We start from the raw sequence: 15410 nt of genomic DNA on the forward strand, positions 1-15410 counted from the left end.
GGCGGTGCGGATCATTCGCCTGTCTTTTTTGTGCCGACAGTGAATCAAGCAGTCATCAAACTGACACACTCTACATATCAATGAGACCTGCGTTCTCATCCGTACAATCATGAGTAATGCCACTCGATGTCTCTTGGCTGATTTCGTCTTACGCAATGAAGAAAGCTGTAAATATTCTCCGGTGAGCAAGGGCTCTGCAGCAGGCAGGGAATACGGGAGCGGGGTTATTCTGCGGCTACGTTTTGATTGACAGGGAGATGGAATCAAAGTTAGTGTTTGGTCCCATGTGGCACCCTTGCTAGTGTCTACTTACTATATGCCAGTCTCAAAGATACGAGGGGAGAGAGAGAGAGAGAAAAAAAGAAAAGAAAAACACATTGGTGCGAAGACGTGCACGCTCAATCTATTCTGTTAGAAACTTTACGGTGACTGAGCCGAATCTGGGCAAGAGGTTAAATGTTTGATGCGACCAATAAATATGTTCTGCAAGCAGAAATTTCACTTCAAAGTCACCTTCAGAAGGCGGATATGTGCAGATGGCATGTGACGAGAATACCATAAAACCTTTTATTTATCTCGGTGAAAGGGAGCAGTAGACTTTTATTAGAGTCAGGACATCATTTCTTTGGGCAGATCGTCGGAAGCCTTTATTACCAAAGGCGATATCTCCTGTATGTGTGCATAGTACACACAACTACCACTGCTACAATACTCTTACAACTGTCGCTATTAATTGGCAGCTATATAGGGCTATACTAAACCTGCAACGTAATCGGTTATTGTATAAAAAGCACGATTTATTGTTGGTAATTAATCATTAGCTATAAAACTAACTTATCTTGCAACCCTGACAGGGTATTTTAACTGAAGCCATTACAGATATGTCTATATAGTCCACTACATACAATACCATTTGTGCTTCTTTTAATAGTTGTAGTCTGGATAAAACAGTTTACAACAGAGGTTTGAGGAGAAAAGAAAGCAGACCAGCCAAGAAATTCAACCTTGCTAAACATGTACAAGCTTACCATGCAAGCCACGGCGCTCATGGTGATTGTCTGATAGAACAAAAAGCAAGGACCTCAGCTCGGGAAAAAAAAAAAAGGTCCTTCATGTGAAAATCTGAAAGGAAAACTAGGATTGCACGAGAGCACTTCACACCAGCCCCTCTCATTTTATGCATGCATCAGCTCAGGCATTCACGCAGCAAGAGAACTTGAAAATGTTAACCCCCTGTGTGGGTCATTAGCTGTTTTCTGACGGCCAGTGGATTTGTTTATATGCGTTATGGCTGTGTTGCCGTTAGTCCAGCCTGCGAGCGTTAGGTCTAAAGTGTTCTGACTGGGCAGGATTGTTAATAATAGATGGATGAGTACTTTTACCCCGTGGCGTTAGAAGTTCACACAGTGAATCACTGTTGTTCTGTCAGTCATGTAGCTTAGTGCTGCATTTATATGTGTGCATGTGTTCGTGCATGTAGATGTGGATGCTTTTAGATGTGTGTCTGTGTTGCATTAAAGATCCTGACAAGATATACAGACAGACAGACAGACAGACAGATAGATTCAAAATGACGCAGCATTGACAGGAATTAGCAAGAGGGATCACATTACTCTAATTTTAGCTTCTCTTCATTGGCTCCCTTTAAAATCTAGAATACAGTTTAAAATCCTCCTCCTTACATACTAGGCCCTTAAAGGCCTAGCTCCGTCGTATCTTAAAGACCTCATTGTACCACATCATCCCAACAGATCACTTTGATCTCAAAGTGCAGGCCTACTCGTGGTTCGTAGAATTTCAAAAAGTAGAACGGGAGGTAGAGCCTCCCAATTTGCGTTTGGGAGGCAGACACCTCTCTACTTTTAAGGTCAGTCTTAAGACTTTCCTTTTTGATAAAGCGTATAGTTAGGGCTGGACTGAGCCATCCCTTCGTTATGCTGCAATAGGCCTATTTGCAGATGGGGGACGATGCACTGAGCACATGTCCTCTACTATTTTCTCTCTTGCACCAAGCTCCTGTCCTCTAATTTCTTTTCTCTGGCACCGAGCTCCTGTCCTTTAATTTCTTTTCTCTGGCACCGAGCTCCTGTCCTCTAATTTCTTTTCTCCTGTACCAAGCTCCTGTCCTCTAATTTCTTTTTTCAGCACCGAGCTCCTGTCCTCTAATTTCTTTTCTCCGGCACTGAGCTCCCGTCCTCTAATTTCTTTTCTCTGGCACTGAGCTCCTGTCCTCTAATTTCTTTTCTCCTGCACTGAGCTCCTGTCCTCTAATTTATTTTCTCCAGCACTTAGCTCCTGTCCTCTGATTTCTTTTCTCCGGCACCCAGCTCCTATCCTCTAATTTCGTTTCTCCGGCACAGAGTTCCTGTCCTTTAATTTCTTCTCTCTGGCACCCAGCTCCTGTCCTCTAATTTATTTTCTCCGGCACAGAGTTCATGTCCTTTAATTTCTTCTCTCTGGCACCAAGCTCCTGTCCTCTAATTTCTTTTCTCCTGTACCGAGCTCCTGTCCTCTAATTTCTTATCTAATTACTTCTCTATTACTACTCAAGCAATTCTGTGGTACTACTGTATGTTAACTGCTGTGTGTCTGTTCTCCAACCTGCCTATGATACTGAGTATAATCAATCATTACAGCAGCTAACTCACCTGTGATAGAACAACTGCTGCCACTGACAACTTTATTTGTATCATCATCATTATCAAACTGTCCTGTGACATCATCAGCAATATGGTATCACCATCAGATTCTACACGTACGCTTGTAGTCAGATGTATGCATCTATGACAGATGTATGTTTATCTCGTTCCTCCCGCTGCTCTCTTCTTTCTCTTTTTCTGTCTCTACCCGGCCAGCCTTAGGGTCCCTCCATGTGAGCTGGGTTCTGCTCAATGAGATTACAGTTACGTTTATGTAAAAGCTATAGTAAAGGCTAGGGGAAGACTATAAGAACATTTAGTTAAAGTGAGGTGAACATTTTATTTTATTTCGTTTCAAAAGAGACAAACAAAGGGCCTTACACAAGCGGTGAAGAAAAGAGGAATGGAAAAAAAGTCTAGAAAATATAAAAAAATGCCTCTAGGCTTTGACTTTCAGACAATACAGAGTGCTCACAGGTAATAAAAACAATGTGTGTGTGTGTGTGTGTGTGTGTGTGTGTGTGTGTATGTGTGTGCCAGTGTGTGCACCTTCAATGGCGAAAGGCTTCCCCACAGTGAGCAGTTTGCAGTCGGCGTCGATAGAGACCTCAAAGTCCAACAGGGCTTTATCCATGATGAACGCATCTAGGGTAGGAGGATCTGTCCTTCACAGCCAACACACACACACACGAACACATGCACACACACCACAAGGGAGATAGCAAGAGAGATGCATTAATTAAAAAAAGAAAACTGGATCCCAATTTTGCACGAGATCTCTTAATTGGATTTCCTTTAGCACACCTCTTCTCACCCACAAGACCCGTGCAGGAACCCAGACAGGCCGTCATTCCACTTTGCCATTTATACACAGGATAAGATTAACTGCATTCTAATACACTATGTAAACACATACATCATTACCTAAACCAACAGCCTCTGTGGCGGACTGATAAGGCATTAAAAACACACACACCGCGGAAGACTCTCCTACTCTGGCAATATCGATCAAATTGACCCTAATTGACCCCTAATTATGGACTGCTGCTCTGTGTGCAGACTGTGCTGCAGACTACGGCCAGCGAGAGATAAGATTCAGGAAATGAAAAACTCCCAATATGCTGAAAAGGAAGAAAAGGATCCACGCGGATTTGAATGGCAGACGGATAAACAATCATCCACAGGAAAAGGCATGCATACATATATTCGGTCTAATCGGAAAAATAGACCAGACTGATCAAATTACCCACAACTTGTTGTTATTCAGGACATGTACCACTTAATAAAAGGTTGACTTTACTGAGTCTTTGGTGAGCGGGCACAGCAGCAAAGCCTGTTTTTCTCTGTCTAGACCTGTCAAATACGAGGCACAGGGAGAAGAGAAAGGAAAGGGGCTTCTTTTGGGACTTAGGAGGGTCGAAAGTTATCAGACGGAGGGCCTTGGAGTGGTCCGAGTGTGCGTTTGAGCATGCATATATATGCATGAAAGTGTGCAGAGAAAAGTCCCAGTTTAACGCCTGTGTATGTGCTTGTGCATGCATTATTTCGTTAGAGCTTAAACATTTGTTTGTGGGCTGTGTGTGCAACCCCTGGGTGTTCTGTCTCTCCAGGAGAAGGCTGGGAAGATTTCTATTTTTTTTTTCTCTCTCTGAGATTTGAGTGCAGTATTGGGGTCAGTAGTTCTGCCAACACAGTGTTTTACAGCCGTACTCCCGGTTCTCTGCACTGCTGTGACTTCCACTTCTGCTTCGCCTTGCACGCAAACAAACGGCGCCTTCATCTTCGCTGTTCTCATCCTCTTTCTCTGAACAAGCGCTTTGTATCTTCCCCCTTGTATCACAAAGTCAGCACACGCGGTATCTCGGCATCTCCGCTGGCGCTGATCCGCTGCAGTAGGCGCTGAGTCTGTGAGAAGCGTATGTGGTTTAAGCTGCGAGTGTATTTGCCGCGTTCAGTGCAGTATGTAGCCAGGGTAAGCTTATTTTCGTTCTGTTCTGCATCAACACGAGTGCGCATTGTTTTATACATTAACAGTGCAGGAGCAGTTTTGAAGCTCAATGTGGTCGGCACTGGTCGTCGCCATCTTGGAAGACACCTAAATTCAGCCTAGTTAAAAAACATGGGCAAAGATTTGGAGGTTGCATGGAGCCGAGGCAGGCAGGTGACACTGAGGCAGGCAGCTAGCAGCCCCGCCTTTAATTATGCATGCCTCTAAAGTTAAATATAAAATGTACCATACAGTTTTCATGAATCGGCTAAAAGAAATTAGCTACAGAGACTAAAATAACTTTTTTTTCCCGCTTACTGGGGGAAAAATAAGCAGGCTTTTTTGCTGTTAAGTTGGACATATTAAAATGAAGGTCTATCGGGAACAACTCAAGTTTTGCCTCAAGCAGCTATTTGAGGAACTGCAGTTTTTTGGCACTTCTACGTGTTTCAGCTTAGTTTTATATAAAGTTATTTTTTTTTTCAAACTAGCTATAAAAGTTGTTTATAGTATAAATTATTAAAACATGATCATTCCGTTTCCCTTAAAACAAACAGATAGTTTTAAGCTATTTGGAAAGATGCCGCATCAGTGGGTGCTTTCTGTGACCACCTCTCAACTCGAGATGATCAAATGCGAAGATGAAGGACGCAATCACGAGGACGTCCGCAAAAAAAAACAAAGAAACTCTAAAGTGAAGGATAAATATAGTGTTGCGCTCATCCTCCGCTCAGATGGAGAAACTAAATCCAGAAGTCCAGGGAAGATAAAACAGTCAATGCTGCCAGAAACCTAAGTGAGTTCATCCTCAACTTCTTAAGCAAGGCAGCTGCTACAGAAATAAGAGGTTTGCTAGATGTGGAGGAGTAAAAGGACATGCACAGGGAGCTGGCAGTTTGCACCGCACATGTTGCAAGTAAACATCAAACGAGTGTCTCTGAATCAGCCATATCCACTTTCTATCCTCCCGGAATACGTTGCTTGTATTTATATTTTTGTTTTTTGATTTCATTCCCTTTTAATCGTTTCCATTCCTTAATTTTCTTTATTTTATTTTAAATGTCTCTTGTTGCTCCTCCTTTTCATTTTTTAATGCATTATGTAAAGCGCCCTCATTTGCCTTTCTGTACTAAATCCGCTACAAAAATAAACCTGCCTTTTCTTTCCTCTGCTCGCTGTCCTTATTCGACATCCAAGTGAACCGCTCAGCCTTCATTTCATGTGACCCTGACCCTTATTTGTTCCCACACTGAACAGCTCATTTCATTGCAAAGAACTTTATGTAATTCATGAAAAAAAAAAAAAAAATATATATATATATATTTTTTTTTTTTTCACCTCATATGTTGTAGTAAAATGTGTTCGGATAAGAATAAGTGCAGGTGTAAAGGTGTAAATAACGCAGTCATGAGTATCGCTTCGAATTTCTGTCAGTTGCAGCTGCATAACTGAGTTTCCTCTATAATAAGAACATTGATAAATGGGTTACACGAAACTGCGGCAGGTGGACGGAAGCAAAAATCTGCTTTAAAGCAGAATTTACATTACAGTAAGCTTAACGTTCACCTTAGAATTCAAAATCAATTTGTTTAGTTATGAGGAGTATGATTCATTTCAGCTGTACTAAAAATTATATACTTTTAGATTATGTAGATTGCACAGACACCAAATATAAATGTGACTACAAAAATTTTACATATTGCATTTTAATTACCGTAAATATGTGTGAAATATGTATTGCGCATGGATGTGTTTGTGTCTTACTTTAGCATGTGAACACCTTCCGGGGTCGTGGGCTGGTTGAAACGCCTCATGTAGTCGTGCATCTCTGGGAAGCTCTTCTTCATGTAATCCTCAGCGCTGCTCTCCCTCACCGTCCCAAAACGGAAGCCCAGGGAAGGATGGTGGAGCTGGGCAAGGGCATGGATAGAAGGGAGGGTGGAGGGATAGATATCATCATATATATGGGTGCTGATAATCCTTCACAAATAATTCCGTTCTTTACTCATTAGTTCATCCTTGTGTAAGATTAGTTTGTGTGCACATGTAGAGTGTGTATGCATGGGTGTGTGCCATGCTAACATTCATACGGCTGCAGGTTTGCGTCTGGGCATGCGGTCTCACCTTCTCGTCATGAATTCCCGAAACCTGCTCGAAGGTCTTCTCGCCGACCATGACCGCGGCCAGGTTGGCAGTGTAGCTGGACAGCACCAATAAGCAGAAGATAGCCCAAAGGTTCATCAAGAAGCGTCCCGTCCAGCATTTAGGAGTCTGCAGAGGTGTGTGCCAAGAGAAACTTTAGCTTGATTTCGCTTTTGTCTAATTATTAGCAGATAAAAAAATCAAAAGGATCAAAAGGGGAAAAAATAGCAAATCTTCCGGATGAGTGGATCTAAAAGTAGAGTTAATCAAGTTCATCAGAGCTGCCCAGAATAACATCTAACGCAGAGAAGAGAAAATCTAACAAAGTGTGACCGTCATAAAAAATATAGTCCCATGAAATTGCCTGGAACAAATCCACCTGAACATTGTGATCATTTATTTATTCCACCAATTAATCCATTTAAGAGAAGAAAGGAGGTGAATTTCCAGTGTTTTGAAGGGTTGAGATTAATGAGACATTAATTATACAAGCAAGGTTGGAACTCATTATTACAAAGGTGCTTTGAATGCTTCAAACTCTTATCACAATTAGAGGTGAACAGAAGAGGGAGAAAGGGCAAGTGCATTATGCGCACAAATTCTCCAGTAATATTTTTGTTTTTGGAAAGATATGTGTAACAGTAGGGAAAATATATGTAAATATTCTTATTTTCACTACAGTGTTAAATTGAAGATGCAATAATCAGATGTGCTTACAAGCTGTGATTTAACGGGAAAATACGCTAACACTTTTGCTATTATATGGAGTGTAACTGAATGTTACTGAAGCTTGCTGTTACCGAGCAGCAACCTGAAAATTTAAGCCAACGCCAAAAGCAAAAGACCATTCGAGTCTGGCCCCGAAAGTGAGTCATTCCCCATATTCCCCCCGCTTATTAAAATGCCAAACTTCACAGCAGAAATGAACATGTTCGCAGCCTGGAAACAGAAGGGAGAGAATTCAACCGTAAAAAATATATTGTGGCTTAAATGTATGCATAAGTAAGTGCAGGGGAGCTTAGAGTGGCAGGTAGAGGCAAACAGCAGTTGCCAGTTGTCTCGGATGCATTCACACTCTTTTTTTTTTTTTTTGTTGCCACCCACATTGAGGTTCAAAAACACTCTGCAAAAAACATACGGGTTTTTATACACAGTCAGTTGTTATGTATGTGAATACTTTCATTATTTATACAGTTTACAATGATGACAGGCCAAAATACGCCCTTTTTGATTTAACAAGGATGCAGACAAAATCAAGCTCCTAAATTTTAGCATGTAATTTTTAATTTAGCTAGCTGAAACCACGCTCACTGGCAGATTTGATCAACAGGAGCTAGCAAGCCGCTAAAGCTAGCGTTAGCTTAACGTTAGGTGGTTGAAAATGGTGTACATCTAGCTGACTGGTTGCGTAAAAGTTGTCTTATTTCAAGTATGAATTTGATGGCTACAAACTGTATTCCACAGACCTCAAGTTAACATTCTTGGAGATGAGTAGGCTATAGGAGGAATGAAGAAACGGCACTGTTCAACTTAAAACAGACAGCCTATTCATTCTAAAGCCGACAGTTTGACAGATTCGCCCACGCTGTGTTTATAATTTCAAATGATTTGTTCTTGCTTTTCACAGGAAAAGTAAAAACACAAGTAGCCACTATCTAGAAGTTTGCTTTTATCTGTCAGTTTAGCTAGCTGAAACCACATACGCAGGTTTTATCAGCAGCGGCTTGCGAGCTAATTAAGCTAACACTAGCCCCACGAGGCAGTTCAAAAATGCTGTTCCCAGCTGTAGCTTGTGATTTTTCTAGCTGACTTGTTCTAAAAAGTGAATCCTGTAAAAGAGTTCTTATGGTAGGTATGAAAAACGCACCGGCCACAAGCGTCATATCGCACTAAAATAATGAGGCTAAAGCTGCCTTTCTGTGGCCTAAAGTCAGCATCCCCACAGTTGATGATGGATGTAGGAGAAACAAAGAAACAGCGTTGCTCAATGTAAAGCTCGTCAACTTAAAATAGAATTCATTCTTGCTCCAACAGTTTGACAGATTAGCCTACATACTTGTTTGTATTCTCAAATGGTATGCTTGTGCTTCTCACAAGGAAATAAAAGGCTTCGGGGATTAGATGATGTGTCGGCAAGCACAATGCAATCTTGGTTATTTTGGGCTGGGGTTGCTGGAGTCTTAAATCAAAAGAAAAAAAAAAAATAAAGAGTTGGACTGAGCTGCTAATGTTAGCATTAAACTCTAATAGCATCCAGAACAAAACTTCCACATTATGGGGGAAATGCTGCATGGTGTATGCGCTGTTGGAAATGGAAGCACAGACTAATAGCTGATGATGCTCCTTGGCCTTGGAAGTAATGTTCAATTAGTATTTAGTCCAGTATATGAGGCAAAAGATAGCAGCTTAGTTGGAGAAGAAATTTATTCCTTACACTTTTGCTCATGTCTTTTTGGTTCTGGAACACATTTTTCATTACTTGTTCAAAAAAATACCTTAAATCAAATATATTTGAGCTCCACGATAATGGTTTACAGATCTGTTTACTTGCACTGGCTTTGCCCTCGAATAAGTGTTTGGCTCTGACCCAGCAAACAGAAGTTTAGAGGACATTTTAACAGGTCACAGGGCTGCTAATGAACACAACCTGTTAATTGACACATTGCCAATTGCGTGGATCAAACCCGTGACCTTTCAATTATGGGAAGGTCTTCCTAATCAGTTGGCCTCGGTTCCACCTAAGTCATTTGCACGGCTTCCTATAGGGACAGAGCGCGAGTGTGCGAGTATAAAAAATGTTGTGATGAGCTGCGTGCTCACTAAGAGGATGGGAATAATTCAAGTAAATGATGTTGCCGCACGACAGCGTGAAGAGAAAGCACAAGTTATCATAATGATGGATTCTGGGAGAGTATGATGTTTAAAAAAAAACAAAGGATGCAGAAGACAGAGTCATTACTCATCTGCATTGTGGTTGGTTATGTGCGACTGTGGGTGTGACACAATCTGTCAAATCTGACATGTTTCTGAAGAATGCTGTTACTGCAAAGGTACATTTAATATCTGTACATGTTTGTACCAAACAAATGGCAGGAAAATAAGATGACTTTTTAATCTTTGAAGGAAAGGAGATTGTTTTTCCAAGTTGCTACATATTTATTTTTAGATGAATTTGCTTTCCATTTGTCTTCAGCCATCACATTTTCCTCTCATGCAATTCTTTATCGCCCAGCTCCCCGACTTTGCCCACTCACGCACCCTCTCTCCCTAATATCATCCTCTGTCTGCCTGCCTATCTCCATGTCACCCTCAATCTTTTGCTTTTCTCATCTCTGCTTACCCACTTACCCTCTCACCCCTATCTTGCCATCTTTCCATCAGCCTTTCCCCTACCTGCTTTTTGAAGCCCATTTCCCGATCTGCACTTTCACCTTCTTACCCACGCCACACACCGGCCCTCTTGTTTTCAACTTTGTCTCCAACTACTTGGGGACTTAACCTCAACTCGCTCCCTCTTTTACCACCTTCATCCATCCCCGTCATCCTCACCATAACTCCTTCAGTTTCTGCCAGCTCACTTACCCTTTCCCCTGTCCCTCCCCGTGTGTCCATTACCCACCCTGTACCTTTCTACTTCATCACTGCCTACCTTCTTAACCTCTCCCTGATCAATCTTTTCTCCTCCCTCACCGCCTCTATCACCCCCCCCCCCTCCAACTTGCCCTCACTGTTTGTGCAGCCTTTCCCATAATGTTCCTCCCCTCCTCCTCCTCCCCTCTCTCTCTCTGCAATTTTTATTTCCTGCACCACCCCGCATGATGCCTATTTATCATAGGAAGGAGAGCTAATTTACCTTGGTGGCGACGGTGCGCCCAAACAGTATGGCGTAGCAGAGATTGAGGGCAGACGAGTAGGAGAACACGCGCAACCTGTTCCTGCCATGGGGTGTCATGCCGAAGGGGCTGTTCCACTCGTACAAGGTGAGGAAGAGAGCTGTGAGATGCAACGTGACAAAAATGCCCACCCACATGGACCAATGGAGAGGCCACATGAAGGCTCCAATGGGAGCTGCAGTGTCCCGGCTACGAACCTGGAGGATAACAAGCAAGAGAGTTGGTGTCTTGAATATTGTATTTTATGCATCTTGTAAATGTCTATTAAGAATTTCTAGGCATTTTAATTAATTTTCAAAGATGTTTTTATATTTTTTACCATGCATCATTGTTGTTGATGCGAGAAATCCCTTTTTTTCAAACGATGGAGTTATCACTTTCAACTGGAACCGTATTGTCGGCTCGTATTAGGGACTGCGGTTCGTCAGCCACGGAGAAAGATGTTAACAAATCAAAGAACAACTGATGCATGTTGGAGGACTCTGCCATGATGGCTTCTCGAAATGCCTCTCAGGCTCATTATGCACTCTTAAACTGCCTCTCATTCTGAACTTTCATAATTAACGTGCCCACAGAAAACTCAACACAAACTAATTATACCGCAACTAATGATCGGAGGCCGGGCTGAGGGGTTGCATAGAGGGCGAAATTAAGTAGTCACAGAAAATATCATAAAATCGAACAGATTTAGAGGTAGCGACAGTGAGAAACTGACGAATCAAAATGACGTTAAAGAGTGCGGTACTGTCACTGATTGACATTTCAGTATACTTTCAGGACATGCCCTGTGTCCGAACTCATAACTCCAATAAACTCAAGAGGAGTAACTGTACCAGAATGCCCAGGCTGGTGGAGTAGAAGGGCGAGGTGAAATCTACGACTCTGCTCCTGGCAGAATTAATGGAGAACGAGGTGACAGCCATGTCAGCGGTTCCACTAAGCAGGTCCCCGACCAGCCCCGTCCAGCGACCTGCCCCGCTCAGCGCCCCGTACTTCCCGTCTCCCACGATGTAAAGGTCAAAGGTGAAGCCCATGTCTTCTGCGAGTTTCTCCAACAAGTCAATGCAGTAGCCGTAGCAGCATTTTCTCAGGTCCTCCGGTAGATCTGAGAGGAGAGAAGTGGTAACGATGAGAAATGCATCCATTTGGACATAACGCACGCTTTGGAAGAGCAGGGTTTGCACCTCGGGGGAGTTTATCCACAACTGTTGAAAAAAATGTTGATGGATCCTCACAGCTCACAGGATAGCTTTAATGACCATGGCACCCAGGATAGGACCACATTTATTCACATTAAATGTTAGGCTAAAAAATGAACAGCCTTGAGCTACATGTACAAAAATGAGTAGAAGTGGCAAGATGAAATGGAAAAGCACCAATATCCCTTTTACACTCTCCATTTTTTGCCATTTTGATTTCTCTGGTAAAACTCTTTTTGCAATTTCAGGTAATTAAAGTCAGCAGTATGCCAGTTGCTCTTTTAATTATTTAAGTTTAGTATTTAAAGAGGCACTAACATTAGGCACTTTACAACAAACCCTTAAATTTAAGGTTATTGAATAAAAATCGTTTTCATTTCTTCGCTCTTGAAAACTGTGTTAACTGTGTTCCATTTGCAGTTTGCTCAAGTGAAATAAAGTTAGAATGACTTGCTGCTGTGCTGTGGGCGCTTTGTATAGTTGCTTAATAGCCCCCCGTGTCAAAGAAATACAGCACATGATGTATCTTTGACACGGCAGTCTTGAACTCTTATCGATTTAGTGCCTTTAATAATCTTCTTTGAAAAAACTGAGATGCAGCTTTAGCGCGGAGCCCTTGACATTAAACTTGGTGTATTTTTGAACCGGACTGACCAGCCGTGAACCCTTATTGATTACGCTTCCGAAATCCGCTTCAGTGTTGAGGAGGCACATGGCAAGTCACAGCATCGACAACTAAGCGAAAAGATCTGAGAGTTCATATCAAGAGAAGCTCGGAGTTTACATAATGTATTAGAAGTCACGGGTGTCCTCCCACAAGTTGAGATAGTTTTTGACTGGTGCTGCAGGAGTTGGCTACAGCCTGCCAGCATTTCACCGCAGTATTCACAAATGCCAAAAACCAAACTCACCGAAGCCGCCCTCCGAGTCCGCTGCTGAAGCGTTTGGGTTGTGAAGCTGGTTGAAGAGGCTGTGGATTATGTCGGACCGGTTGGTCCTAGGGTCTAGACAGAGCTGACCAGCGGGACACAATCCATCCTCGTCCACCTCCCGCGTGAAGACAAACGGGTGCTCCACGAGCGTTACCACCCTGAGGCGGTGTCCCTCCACGGAAAGTCCCGGTCTCCAACGACCGCCGAAGTTACTGTCCCCCTGGCCGTCTCCTCCCCTCACCCCGGCTCCAAGACCTTGTCCCTGGCTGCTACCAAGCCCTCCCACGAGCCCCAAGATACCCCCCTCTAACTCCAGGCGGCCTCGGGTCCACTGCCCTACGGTAACCCAAGCCGGCTGGCCCAGAGCGCCCCTCTTCAGACTCCACACGTGGAACAGCTGGGATGAGAGGACCCGAGAGGCACCAGCATCCACCTGGATCAGGCCTGTGGCCCCGGTGAAGGAAGTGTTGGATAGAAACCTTGAAAAAAGAAGAACAAGTAATAAGCAAGACACAATAAAATAGAGAAAAAGCATCACCCAAGCCAGAGTATAGAAATGGGTAAAAAAAAAGATGCTGGGCAAAAGTGAGGAAAATGTTGTAAATTCTGATCATGTGGACACGAAGTCTCGTCTCAGAAGGGTAATTGCATGTCCCAGAAAGTCATAATCAAAAGTTAATGCAGAGCAGTGAGGGTCTCCTTCTACCCCGCCAGTCCATACACACAGTCATTGCTATTCGTGTCACTCGCCTGGTGGCCGTGCATTGGTCTTTACGGTGGAATACATCAGGAAGAGCAATCCCCAGTCACGCATTAGTCTGCCCTGGCCTCTTGAACCAAGCAGGGATTGTTAGCTCATGTCTCACCATTCGATCGCGCGGACGTCGTCAGGCGGCGTTGCGGCTTCGAAGCCATACGGGCACTGTTTGATCGTGTCTTGATTAGTGGGGGGGATTGTCTGGAGGTCATTGTAAATCATAGGGGCAGTTGTTTAAATGTTAAAGTATGCAGGGATCACTGCATTCGCTATGGGTGTTGAACCGTGCGGGGACTGCTGATGATGTCTGGGTCAAGGCTAGAAATGGCAAGTTTTTCCTTCGTGGTAATGGAAAAAGGGGGCTGAGCCGGGGCCCTTTATCAGAACAGAAAAACAGCTTTTCTTTTCTCGCCCTCTCCTCTTTCTTTTGCTCCCACTCTCATTTCCACGTTATATGTATGAATTGATGTGCTGAGATTATAATGGCCGCTGGAGAACTTTCTCCATTAAGTAAGAGATATGCAAAGGATAATGGAAAGACTAAATTGATCATGTGGGTCATTAACCTCTCCTCCAAGCCTAGCCTGTGCTAGGCCCGCCTGCACCACGCAGAGAACGATGCGACGTGTTAATCTATACAACATTTATTTTTTTTATTTTTTTTTGCATTCTGCTTGCACATTTTGTTCATACAGCCCCGCGTCCTCGCACGGCGACTCACTTTCAGCAACACCATTATTTTAAAGAACCAGATTAAGAACGGCTCCGCTTTGTAAGCCATCCCCGTCCCATTCCACATTAACTTATGTTTCCTCATCAGCGGCTCCCTCTGTCTCCGTGACCATAAAGTGAATGTGCTAGCCTTGCCTTGAGCTGAAATCACTCATGGTAATGGCACGGCTGAATCATCATATCCAACAGACAGCAGATTCATCAAGCCAACCCACTCCAGACTCATACTGTAATGGCTAGGCCTGGCCAAAAAAGAAAAAAAAAGAAAAAGACTTACATCTCTTACCTGAGCAGAAAAGTGCAAAGCCCCTCCCTTTCATATGGTTTCTGACATGTTTGGACTCATGCCCAGATATAAGAACGTGCAATAGGGGTGTTAAATAATACGCCGGTAAGAGAAAGGGTGCGGAAAGTACAGCTTTTACTTATGAGTCGTGCAGGTTTGTTGTGTTGCGTCAGGCCAGGAGCTGAATTTAAAGAATGACTGTGGACGTCGAGGCAGGTTGATAAGTGGCAGAGAGAGAGAGAGTGATGGCTTCCTCTCGCTAACACCTGGCCCCAGTTTGCGCGTTCAGAGTAAATGTCAGCAGAGTGGCCGGTAAATGATGACTCTATGAGGAAGTCGCGGGCGTGCGCCTTCGGTCTCTTATCGCTGCATCTCCTTTAGTTTGGAGGAAAGTTTACTCCCTCCCGTCTTTATTCCCGCGTGTCGGGGGATGATACGAGGCGCGCTTGTTTCAATGGTTTTAATCTCTTTCGGGCGAGATGGTATCAGCGTGGCAGCTGTGTCGAGTGAGATGGCACTGACTGGCAGATCCCACTCCGATAAACCCTATCTGTTTCCCTTCTCCCTTTCTCTCCTCCTCCTCCTCACCCCACCCCCACGCCCCTTTCCATACAAGTTTCCCCTTCCTTTTCTTTGACTTTATTCCTATTTGCCTTTAGCGGTTTCCTACATCCTCCGTCTTTCATCTATCCGTTTGCCTTTGACCACGTTCTTCCTTCTCTCTAATGTATTTTTGGGAATCAGCACCAGGGGATTTATTTTATTTATTTCATTTTTTTTTCATTCTGGACATTCGGAAGAACAACTTCAAAAGTGGCTAGCTGTTCATATCTTTACTTTGGC

The 15410-nt window shown here is 43.4% G+C and overlaps 1 protein-coding gene across 1 annotated transcript in view; it reads right to left on the reverse strand.

Annotated features, from left to right (window-relative positions):
* Window positions 1–15410, reverse strand: part of LOC311505587 (glutamate receptor ionotropic, NMDA 3B-like) — a gene marked incomplete at its 5' end in the record, with an annotated part of 69074 nt that overhangs the window by 13099 nt on the left and 40565 nt on the right. The window contains 6 exons of the mRNA XM_084569227.1: window positions 3189–3304; window positions 6391–6536; window positions 6751–6897; window positions 10622–10858; window positions 11495–11766; window positions 12772–13271. Coding sequence (XP_084425353.1) covers window positions 3189–3304; window positions 6391–6536; window positions 6751–6897; window positions 10622–10858; window positions 11495–11766; window positions 12772–13271 — 1418 coding nt within the window. The remainder of the gene's footprint in view (window positions 1–3188; window positions 3305–6390; window positions 6537–6750; window positions 6898–10621; window positions 10859–11494; window positions 11767–12771; window positions 13272–15410) is intronic.

This window comes from Chelon labrosus, assembly GCF_963514085.1.
Source record: "Chelon labrosus genome assembly, chromosome: 20".
Taxonomy (NCBI): Eukaryota; Metazoa; Chordata; class Actinopteri; order Mugiliformes; family Mugilidae; genus Chelon; species Chelon labrosus.